Source organism: Dipteris shenzhenensis, chromosome 17, assembly GCF_047967505.1.
Source record: "Dipteris shenzhenensis isolate YYH24624 ecotype China chromosome 17, Dip_SZ_1.0, whole genome shotgun sequence".
In the NCBI taxonomy this organism is placed as follows: domain Eukaryota; kingdom Viridiplantae; phylum Streptophyta; class Polypodiopsida; order Gleicheniales; family Dipteridaceae; genus Dipteris; species Dipteris shenzhenensis.
This window is the reverse complement of record NC_141612.1, coordinates 34877253-34889493: the sequence shown is the minus strand read 5'-3', so window position 1 is coordinate 34889493 and position 12241 is coordinate 34877253. Positions and strand designations below refer to the sequence as shown.

Below are 12241 nucleotides of genomic sequence, written 5' to 3'. Positions count from 1 at the left end.
TAAAATCTCCTGCGGGTCAGTGTGCATGATGCCCTGCGGATCTCGGAGACGCTGCAGCTATGTGCATATTGATTGGGTCCTAGTGGTTTGAAAAAACTGCTTCATCATCTTGTCGCTCTGCTGCACCCACCGGGCCCAGGAGGAGTGGTAGGAGAACTCAGCCTGTCGAATCTCCGTGTGATGAAGCTCAAGGCGAGTGCTCTCAAACCTGTCGCTAAGCCACTGAGAACCTGGGTCTTGCTCCTTGAGCTGCTCTATGGAGGCGAGGTTTGTTCCCACCAACGTGAAGCACCACCACTATTGTACTGATACACAAAGCAAGAGACCCCATGAATACTACGAATTACCGCACGCTCATGATTGGCCACACACTGGTGGCCAAGATTTATGGATAGATACTAGAGAGGGAGATCAGCAATCATACAGAGACACGGGGGCAACGAGCACTAGGACAGGTAGGATTCAGGAGACATCACTCTACTCTAGATCACATCTTCACTCTGAGGGCTATCACTGAGGAGGCGAGGTCCAGATGCCAGAGAGTCTACACATGCTTCGTAGACTTTCGAAAGGCCTTCGACACGGTCCCACGATCCCGCATGATCAGGAGACTATAGGAGATGTAGATTCTTGAGACAGTGATTTGGGTGACATGGCATACAACATGGTTGAACATCTGTGCTAGAACCGGGGCTAGGACCTCCTGCCCATGTGCGAAATGCTCAATCCATAGGCCCTCATGATCTTGTGCCTTCCGATTATGTAGCCGGCGGATTGCAGCCCGCACATTGTGTGTGGTGAATAGGTGGTTACGGAGAGGTACTACGGGGAGAGAGTGTGTATGACGACTAACGGAGAGGTAGGTATGACGGATTGTACGGGGACTATATAAGGCTGTACGGTAGATACTATGGGGCTGTACGGAGAGGCTGATGGGGCTGTACGGAGAGGCTGCCGGGATGTATGGAAGGCTTACGGGGCTGTACGGAGAGGCTTACGTACGGACAGGTTGACGGGACTGTACAATACGAGACTGTGAGAGAGAGATTAGAGACTCGCTTATTAACATCTGGATGATACTGCCTAGCAAGTTTTCGATAGGCACTCTTTATTTCTGATTTACTAGAATTCTTAGAAACCCCAAGGATATTGTAGAAATCAGAATCTGCCCGGACAACTAGCCTAGAATTGTGTTGTTGGTGTTGCTGTCGCTTCTAGGAGCGAAGTACAGAATGGTGCAAAGACTTGGAAGCCAAAAAGCCTCCAAATGACCCATCCTTTCTTCTGTCCAAACAAATGTGCACAAAGATGCCATGTGAACTTCCTAAGGAGCATTAGGAGGAGCGGCAAGCTGCTGCTGGATTCCCAAATGGAGGGATTGGGGACCCATGAGAGCCATAATTCTAGGGAGGCCCTATTCTCAGGCAAAGAAGAGCACCAAAACTTCTTAAAACCAATGAGGGTGATGTAGAGAAGCAAATGGCAAATTGGGCAGGAGGCGATGAATTGTTGTGAGAGGTGAAGTATGCAAGGCAAGCTGGCTATGGCGAAGGTATAGAAAGAAAGAAAGAAAGAAAGAAATTTTATGAGAGTCTTCGGAAGACCGATGGGTCTATGAGATTGGAAGAAAACTGATACAAACCACAGTAAGGGTGGAGCTACTGAAACGAGCAGCATCACCCGTGCTGAATCCTAAGTTTGATCATACATAATCAAATACATTTGAGTGTAACAATGAAAAGAAAAAGACTAGAGTGGATCGGAATCCTCCGTATGTCATGTTGCCCTGGTTGGTGCATAGCCAGTGATGGGACCCTGGTGCCCGTCAAGGGTTGCCGTGCGTCTCGGTCTCCTGGACGAGGCTCGACGCAAGACCAGAGCCACCGTGACTCTCGTGGGACGTATCTCGGGTCTAAACAATGACGGGAGGTCCCTCAGAGTGATCTGTGTCCCCTCGATGTCTCGTGTGTCCTGCTGTGGTCGTCGGGTTGGGGTCTTTGTCACATCTGCGGCTAGAGACTGGACGATCAATGTCACTCAATGGGAAGAACTCTCTGAGTAAGTACTCTCTGTGTCGGACTCCCTCGTGAATGAAGGCTGCGAGGCATCTCTGATCTGGGTAGGTGAGGAATCTGAAAAGGAGCCCGGAGCCGAAGAGGCAGTGGTAGCGACCTCGGATCTCGTAGTACACTGGGCACCTGAAAATAAAATGCTCCTCCGACTCAACCTCCTGACAGTCGCACAATATGCATAAGCGATGCTCCCTAGGAATCCCCTCTGCTTTGCCGCTCTCTATGCGGAGGCGGTGTGCTGATACCCGAAACTGTCCGATGGAGATCCGTAGTGAGTGAGGCATATGAAGCTCAGTGTACCCCGGTGGTGTGATGAATCCCTCCTCTGAAATACGAAGAGAGTAATCTCTGTAGAAACTCAGCTTCACTAGAAGCTCCCTCGGCTTCAACCAAGTCCTAAAGGTATGTAGCTGCAGGAGATCCTCTCGAATGACCTGGTTGGTGTGTGGCCCGATCAGGATGGTGGGTGGGAGTACCGGAGGGGCATCTAAACTGTACTGAAAAGGAGGTATCCTATCGATGTGAAACCCTAGTCTCACAAACCATCTGTGAGTCCGTGCATACCAGCATCGCTCGTCTCCCTCTGCTGCCAACCTCATGGAGGAATCGAGAGCCAACCATGGCAACCTCTGTCTCCCTGATGTGCAGTCCCCATATGATCTAACCCGGTGTAGATATGTGATGGTTTGAAAGGCTGCATCTAGCTGGAGTTGAGAAGCTCCAAACTCGGCCTGAATGATGTGATGTGGTACAGACGGTTTCCCCCGGGTCATCCGTGAGAGCATGAGGATCTGCAGGCGCTCCACTTGTGTCCACTCTATCTCTGACATGTCAGGTTCCCAACAAGGGCTGCCATACATACCGGCTGGTCGGACCAAGGAGTCGAAGAGAAGAGCCTTGGTCCGAGGGTCTTGGAAGTGGGAGTGGAAGCATTGTCTCTCTAGTCGAGCCAGTGAGGCGTATCCCCTACTCAGTCTGGCCTGCATCGTTGGTCTCATCGTGAAAATCGGGCTGGAGAAGATGACCCCCAAGTAAGTGTATGAGGATACGATCTCAACTGGTGACCCACCGAAAGTGAATTGCTTCCGTTCATGTTTGCTCGAGAGGTGTTAAAGATCATGACCTTGGTCTTGCCAAGGTTGACCTCCAAATCATGGGATAAACAAAAAGCCTGCAGTGCATCCAGGTGTCGCTGGAGCCCCTTGGGTGTGGACGACAAGAGTGCCACATCATTTGCATAAAGAAGAATCCTGATGATGATCTCGGCAAGTGAGCAACCGGTCCCTTCGAATGCCCCCATGAAAGTCTCAAGCTCATCGATAACAGGGTTGGTGATAAGGGACAATCCTGTTTGATCCCTATGGTACTCAAGATCTCATCTGTCCAACCTACGCCTGTCCGAACTCGGCCTGAGACTCTCTCATAGAGTGCCTGAGACTCTCTCATAGACTCCCAATGTCTGTAGGCGTGTGATGAGACGAGCTCGAGGTACTGTGTCAAAGGCTTTGCGGAAATCCACAAAGCAGCAATATACCCTCTCCTTCCGTGATCTGGCCTCCTCAATGACACTCCTGAGTGTGAGTATGTGATCCATAGTCCCATGGTCTCGCCTGAAACCGGCTTGACCCTCTGCTCTGAGCCCTCTCATCTCTGCGAACAGGCTGACCGATGCATCCAATACAGCTTCATAGATCTTGGACATCACATGTCCAATCATGATAGTCCTGTAGTTACTTCGGTCCATGGGATCCCCTGCCTTGTGGATGGGGGTGATGGTGTTGAGTATCCAAGTGTGGGGGAAGCCAAGGCAAACAGCGTCATTGAATAGCTTTGCTAGGATCGGGGCTAACGTGTCGATCCCATATGCGATAAACTCAGTGCATAGCCCCTTGTGATCCTTAGCTCGGCCATTGTGCAGTTTCAATGTTGCGTCCTTGACTCCCCCTCTGGTCTGAACAACGTGCAAGTGGTAGGGCGAGGTGTGGGTATGAGATTTGGAGTGGGCTGGTGTGGGACATCATAAAGATGGTGTGCATATGTGTGCTAGACTCTCGTGTCGGTGAGGGGTGATGGAGACCTACGCTCAAGGAATTTTCGCAAAAAATCCTTAGAGTTGTTGCTGTACAAGATGTTCAGCAGCTCCTCATTTCGACGAAGAAATGCCTGCTTCTTTCGACGTATGAGACGTCAGTACTTGCGTACTGTGTCTGGTGTGTCCGGGAGGTGACATCTGGTTTCAAGTTGGAGCTGTTGGCAATAAGCCTTGCACTCCGCATTGTACCAGTTGTTGCAGGGTACAGAACCAAGAGGTGGTGGTCTAGTGGATCGTGTGGTGTGGGGAAAGATTTGGAGGGCAGCCTCGTGGAGTGTGTGACTAATCAGGGCAGCACGGTCCTCTATGAGTGGTATGTGATCGATGTAGGTTAGGAGTCTGTTTAGGTGTCCAGAGTAGGCTGGTGAGAGGTTGTGATCAAAGTGTATGTCGTGGTAGGTGTCGTGCTTCCTATGTGGTGTGTGTGGTGTGGCTAAGCGTGGGGTGGCGATAGTGAAGAATAGGTATGTGTGATCAGCTCTTGGAGGGAGTGGTGCTACGGTGAACTCGGTGATACATGAAGTGAAGGTAGGGGATCCCATGATGTAATCTACTACACTAGTGCTCCCCCCCCCCCCCCGCCCGTGTGGGAAGCAAGTAAAACCACCTGAGGAGGGCCATAGGTCAAGTTCGTTGTAGATGATGAGATCATGCATCCTGCCCATATCAAGGAGCGCTTGTCCATATGGTGTAACAGATCCGTGTCGGTTCGATGAGGTCCTGGTCATACTTGCTCCATCTAGGTCCATGTCTGGTAACATGATAGAGTCGTCTCGGAAGTCCAGGAGTGGTGCCTAGCGCGTGCTTGTCCTGGCGTTGAAGTCCCCAACAAGGAGAACTTCCCCGCGGGCTGAAAGGTGTGGGATATCCTGATGTAAGGGTGCATATGGCGATGTCTCACCCTCCTCTTGTGCCACTTTGGCGAAGTGGGATGTGTGTGGCGGGAAGTAGCATATTGCTATGAAAAGGTCACGGGTGTCTGTGCGTCGGATCCGGATCCACATGAATCGGGAGTGTGCGTCCTTCCTCTCAATGGAGATGGCTCCAGCGAGGGAAGACCTGTACAATACTGCGACGCCTCTTGATCCTCGGACTCCTCCTATATCCCTCGTCTCATCCCTGAAAGTTGACTCCCATGTGTAGCCACTGACTATCGGTAGAGAGAGTGGCACAAACCATAGCTGCCTAAGGACAAAGAAAGAGAGAGAGAGAGAGAGAGAGAGAGAGAGAGAGAGAGAGAGAGAGAGAGAGAGAGAGAGAGAGAGATTAACGTCCACGGGAGGCCTCACAGGCCTATGGGACAAAGTACATAGAAAAGCGAATTCATACGAGCCTCAGTGGGCTGAGAGAGAGAGAGAGAGAGAGAGAGAGAGAGAGAGAGATTAATGTCCACGGGAGGCCTCACGGGCCTATGGGACAAAGTACACAGAAAAGCGAATTCATACAAGCCTTAGTGAGCTGAAGCAAAGGGTACGCTGGGACACTTGCTGAGTACTAATCTATGCTAACAGAATCATAATCATAGAAAAAAAGTCAACTACAACTGCAGAGTGGGCCATATCAATTGATTGAGGCGCTAGGACGAAACCGAAGCTTGGTACAGTGATGGCTTTGTGGTGGGCTGCAAAGATGTCTCGTATCTGTGTCTGTCGAGCTGTCTCGCGCTGCGGTGGGGGACGCGGTCTCCTCACTCTCTGGACTCTCTGGGCTATGTCTAGGGTGACCCCTCGTCTCTGTCGGTCTCTCTTGAGGAAAGCTGTGATAGGTCGGATCTCAATAGAGTGTATTCTGGGGGCTCTCTGTCACACATGGCCTCTGCGCCCCTCTATTGGTGGTACTATGCCGGCTGCTCATCTAGATTGCTCTCATATCGGCTAGCTCCTCGTCCACTCCCCTGTGTTCGGGGGCTGACTCAAATGTATAGAAGTCTGTGATGTGTCGCTGTGCCTGGTCACCCTCTGTCTTGTAGTGGTCTGACCATCCCCATCCCCTGTTGCTCTCTGATCTGTCGTAGAAGCGTCTCTCTGTATCGCCGCATCTCCATCAGGAAAGCACGCTACAGGCCTGGTCATGGAGATGGATCAGTTGTGACAAAGGACCAAAGCCACTCCCCTCTAGGTAGAGGCAGTGGTAGCATCCCCGAATCTCGTAGTAGGTTGGGCAAACACAAAGAAAATGCTCCTCTGTCTCAACCGCCCCCAGCATACATAGCATGCAGACCCGCTGCTCTCTTGGTATACCCGTTGCTCTTCCTGCCTCGATCCTCAGTTGGTGGGACGAAACCCGCATGTGACCAATGGCAATCCTCAGTGCATGGGAGACTCCTCTATCCTTGAGATACTGGGGTCTGATAATGAATCCCTCCTTTGATACTCTCAAGAAGTGGTCGCGATAAAACTGGATCTTGGTGGGGAGCTCCTGGTCCTCCCCCCAAGTCCGAGATGTGTGTGTGTGTGTGAGAAAGAAAGAAAGAAAGAAAGTTTATTAGAGAGAGAGAGAGAGAGAGAGAGAGAGATGGGTTTATGAGACTGGAAAAAACCTGGTACAAACAAGCTGTGAGGGTGGAGCTACTAAACGAGCATCCACACCAATGTAGAATGCAGAATGCAAAAATGCAAAATGATAGTACTAAGTACAACATAGTCATGTCAAGTTGACTACAAATCAACACCATCATCATCATCATCATCATCATCATCATCACCATCAGGACATCATGGTGGATGAGGCAATGGAGGCATGAAATCGGCGATAGAGTGCTGTCGGCTGCTCATCGGTGCGGCTTTGTGTCGTCTCCTAGTCATAGCTCTGTGTCTAACAAGGGCCACAGTAACCCCTGTTGGTCAGGATCCAACTCTGAATAGAGCGGGGATGTCTCGAAGTGTAATTTGCACGTCAACCCTCTATCTGAGCTGTCGGGTCAGTGGCTCTGGATCGTGATCATGTCGAAGCCTCGTCTCGTGGGTGTCCATGTGATTTGACAGGAAGAACTCCGTGATAGAGCTCTGAGAAGGATCTAAGGAAGAAGTCTGCTCTTGTCTCCGTGATCGAAGTATCCTCTCGCGGTGCCTGACTCTTGGTGAGTCAATGAAACCCTCCTTTGTGATGTGCACTTTTTTCCATGACTGCTGCAATAATTTCCTGTTTGCCCATTGCCCTTACTCTCCATCTCCTTCACCTTTCTTCCGAGAGCTGCAACTAAAAACCTGAGCTCTCTAACTTCTTGCTGTAGGTAATATATTTGGTCCTGTCGGTCTGATCCAATCCTTCGTTTGAAATTTGAATGTCAATGCATAGGGGCTAGGTGTTGTTGCAACAGCAGAATATGAGGGCTTGCTGGCTGGTGTAGAGGCAAACAGTTTTGTCTTGGGAAACTCCATATTGGCCTTCATAAATCTGAGACCCGCCTTGCTAGAACTAACCCCCCAAGCTGGGTTAGGGGTTCAGCCCAGCCTGGGGTAGTGCAAACCTCAAAAGGGACTGTGAACTGAGCGAGCTGAAGAGCAAATGAACTGAGGTGACCTGGCCTGGGGTGAGGGTCCGGAGGTGTGCTGCTGCTACTGGTGGCGGCATGCTGCTGATGCTGGTGGCGGCGGCTTACTGCACCTCCTCTTCTTCTTGCTGCGTGCTGCTACAGACAGGCAGAGAGAGAGAGAGAGAGAGAGATGTATTAACGTTTGCGGAAGACCTCATGGGCCTATGGGACAAGGTACAAACTACACCAAAAGGATGATCTCATACAAGCCTCAGTGGGCTGGAGCAAAGGGTGCAGTAAGGCCTTTGCTGGGTGCTAAGACTACTAAACTGATAAACTGAAAAACTGATAACCTGATAACCTGATAACCTGATAACTCTACAGAGCTCAATAGCTCGAGCAAAATCAGATATATAACCTGGAGACTAGCAACTCTCTCTACTAGATGTCATTAACCTCCAAGCAATCTCCTAAGATGGGAGGAGTGATCGGCAACGTGCTGCCAATGATGAGCACACAGCTTGAGGTCATGTGCTCTCACAATTGGAGGAGTGAGAAAGTGTCTAAGATGTGATGGCGAGGAGTCCACCTTTTATCCCCCAAGGATTGGCTAGGGGCTGACAGACTAGCTCCTTGGCTAAACCACCTGAACCAACGTAGGGCAGAGTTGTGATGGATGACCTTGGATCCACTGGTCCAAGAGAGCTGTATCACCTTTTTTGTTGGTCATGTGCCTGAAGGCAATATTGTCCACATATTTGACATTCCTCGTTCTGTCAACACAAGTGGCCAAGTGAGCACTTGGGTACACAAGGTTTTGTTGAAGGGGGTCTCCAGGGAGGTGAGTCGGAGGAGGAAGACACCCGTTCATAAGTGGTTACTTCTGAATGTGGCTTCTCTCAAGCACAAGGCTTGCCTAAAGCCGATTCCTAACCTGCTTGCAAGGGAAGTGAGGTCGACAATCTGCCTTGCTACCACTCTGTCTTTAATTTCTTTAGTGAGCTCTTGATAGAAGGTCTTGGTCGCACGGTTCCAGATTTTTTACTTCCAGGCATATTTTTGACCTGGATTTTCACCATAGCTGCTTATCCTGAGGAGAGGGAGAATCTTGAGGGAGGGAACTGCCATGGGAGCCTCTCCAGCCAGACAAAGGGATGCCCTCAAACCAGGTAAGCAACGCCTTCGTAGGAAGGGAAACAGTGGCACGGAGAAATGAGAAGAAAAGGGGGGCAGGCAAGGATTTGGAGGGAGAGAATGGCGGTTTAGTGCAGCTAATCTTTAATCGAACTTTTAATGCATTGTGAAGAACATAGATTGCATGTGCGATCATGATGTGATTTTCTTGTTTATTACCAAGATTTTTTAAAGATGGACTCCAATTTGAGTACTGTTTGATTGTGTCTTTGCACCCTGCAAAGGTTTCTGTGTCAAAACTTGAGGTCTACCTTCTTTCAGGGTAGTCCATTTGTTTAAGTTCATTAGTGAGATTTCAATATGAAACCTACAAACCTCATATTTTGACCATAGTAATCATTTTCTAGTGGTCTTGTTCAGTCATTTATTTTGTGGAATTTGTAGCAATATCGAAGTCTGCAACTGTTTACTCATGTGGTAATATTGTGATGCTGACAGAGTCTTTTAGTATCTGGTGCAAATGATGGGTCAATAGCGTTTTGGACTGGAGACAATTTGCGAGACACTCGAGAAATGGCCCCTAAGCACACTATCAAGGTTGTAGATCGTGATTCTTTATTAAAGTTAGTCATTCATTTTGTTATCACTTTGTTATCAAGTGTATAATCTAGCTTTCAGTTATAAAACAACAGCAGTGAATTTCACCTGTGTTTTGGTGATCATGTGATTTTATGAATAAGCCTTTGAATCATAGTTCCCAAATAGATCATAATACATGTAAATTCTTTGCAGATCCCCAAGATTCTTGCTGTCTTGCTTGAATTTTGTCCTCCTCCCATGCAAAGTGCTTCACTTTAAAGTTTAATACCTTATAGATACAGAATGTGCCATATCCTTTCAGTCTCAAGTGTATGTAGTTGTTCTGTTATTCGTTCTTCCTCATTGTTGATTTTAAGAAGGGAATATTCTTTTTCTCCTTATTTAACATATCACAGTTGATAAAACTCCCGTGATTTGATAATACTTGATAATACTTCAAGGCTTCTTCTAATCTGCATAGATGAGCTTTTGTAGCTGACAGCACTGCTTGTTTTGTGGAAGGCTCATGATGGAGGCGTCTATGCAATCGAACTGGCTAGAGTTCTAGGAGGTGCTCCACAACTTATTACCATAGGGGCAGACAAAACTCTTGCAGTGTGGGACACAGTATCATTCAAGGTAAATATTGATGATGGTTTGTAACAAACTCCTGTTGGAGGCTTACCGAATTGCTGTGCTGGATTCTTTTTTGAGTGTCTCAGGAGCTGAAACGGATAAAGCCTGTAGCCAAGGTGGCTTGTCACAGTGTGGCTTCTTGGTGCCATCCCCGGGCTCCAGTCCTTGATATTCTTACATGTGTGAAAGACTCTCATATTTGGTGAGAAAGACCGTCCATTCCAATTATCTTTAGTGTTACTGGAAAAAGTCTGTAAACTTTTGAGGATTGGAATTGAGAATTTAGGATTGGAATGGAGAATTTGCCGAGTGGTTTGAAGAAGAATTTGTTTCATTAAAAGCACATTCCTGGTTCCTCAACAGTTCCCTATCGTTCATGCCCCCTCTGCTTTGCTCCATTTGCAGGGCTGTTCAACACTCAACTTACACAGCGATTACACGACCTTTGTGTGATCTGTCATCTCAAGTTCCTCCCAGTCTCCTCTCTCCTAACAAAAAGTTGAAGGTTATATAACATTCAATCACTTTTTCTTATAATGATTGATTGCCATTCTTAGGGTGTTTTCGTTCTATGAATAAAGATATTGTATCTGTAGAGGTATTTGTCAATTTGTAAATGAATTTTGGTTGACTTTGCTGGTTTTCTAGGATACACATAGATGGATTCTCTTTGCATGGCTCTCATTTCTTGTAGTCTTTTGGCAGATAAACTTGCGCTTGTAATTATCATCTTCAATTCAAAATCGATCTCTGCTTATTTACAACCATGAAGTCTATGTTCGATTCTGGGAAATCTGGGAGGAGATATGATCTTTAAGATAAAACTCAGGGATTCATTTTAAGAAATTCAATCTCAGTTTGTAAAAATATATGGTTTGGCATCATATCTTGCTGTGAAGGACAGTCCTGATGCTCACGTCTGTTTCAAGTCATTGTGCTCCAACCAGACAAAATACATTTATGCTTCAGTCTTTCTTTTTCCCCCTTTTTGTACATTTATACATATTAATACACGTATGTATGGTTATGTTACATTGTGTCAACATACAATATTCATGAATATGTACATGTATAATTATAGGTCAGGTATACATATGATAAACCCTTCATCAATAATTTGTGACAACATCTGTTAGAGGTCAACATCTCCTGATGTCACCTCGAGAGAGAGGGCATTGCTTGTGGGTGTGCCCGCTCAGTGAGTAAGGGTATCGTAGAGAGTGAGGCCTGTGTTGTGGGTGTGCCCACCCTCGTGAGAGTAGGTTAGTGTGGCTGTCCTAGAGCCCCTTTCTAGGGCTGTGTGTAGGCGGTGCAGTCGGCTATGGGGGCACCTGCTGCCCCGCCTCCTCCCCTCCTGCTCCGCCGCCCCTCCTGCTTCGCCCGCTGCAGCTCCCTCCCTCCTGCTCGCTGCAGCTCCCTCTGCTGCCCCGTCTCCCCTCCTACTCCGTCCCCTCCCCGCCTGCTGCAGCTCCCTCTGCTGCGCTGCCTCCTCCCCTTCTGCTCTGCCTCCTCCATTCCAACCACCTGCCGCCCCTCAGCCCTCTGCCATCCCTCAGCCACTCCCTCGCGACCCCTCAGCTACCCCTTCTACCCCTCCTAGCCCCCCCGCCTGCTTTATGCTTATTTACAGCCCCCCCGTCATCCCTCAGCCACCCCCTCGCCCCCCCCCCCCCCCCCCCCCCCCCCTACTACTCCCGCTACCCCCTCAGCCACTCCCCCCCTGTCGCAACCCATCTCCTAGACCCCTACACTGTCACACCTACCTACAGCCCCCCCTAGCCCACCTAGCCTAGCCTAAAGCCTAGCTTAGCTTACCTTAGCCACTCTACACTCCCCCGACACCCTCTACAGCCTCTGTACAGCCCCGACATGCTAACACAGCAGCTTATTGGCTGCTCTATCCTGGGGGAGAGAGGGAGAGCTGATTGGCTGCCTCTCTTGGTCAACAGCCCCCCCCACAGCACCTCGACATCGGTCCTTGACCTGCAGGAAATCAAGAAAATCAAGAACATCAAGAAGAACAGGAAAGAGATACAAGGGGCAGTGGGGGTACCTCTCATCATGGGAAGGGAGCTCATGCCCCCGTTCCCACTCCCACTCCCGCTCTTGCACTAAGACTTGCACCGAACACGGGTCAATCAAACGAAATGGGAAAAGGTGGCAAGGATACGGATAAAGCCACCGCACAGGAGCAGACACGCTTCACCCAGCAGTAGGCACGGCTCATACAGGAGTAGTCTCAGGCTAGCCGAG

General features: G+C 49.0%; 1 protein-coding gene across 1 annotated transcript in view; it reads left to right on the top strand.

Annotated features, from left to right (window-relative positions):
- LOC147892033 (Transducin/WD40 repeat-like superfamily protein) overlaps positions 1-12241 on the top strand; it is a 128934-nt gene that overhangs the window by 40696 nt on the left and 75997 nt on the right. Inside the window, exons 8-11 of the mRNA XM_087387872.1 lie at positions 9272-9370; positions 9875-9991; positions 10075-10190; positions 10394-10493. Coding sequence (XP_087243998.1) covers positions 9272-9370; positions 9875-9991; positions 10075-10190; positions 10394-10493 — 432 coding nt within the window. The remainder of the gene's footprint in view (positions 1-9271; positions 9371-9874; positions 9992-10074; positions 10191-10393; positions 10494-12241) is intronic.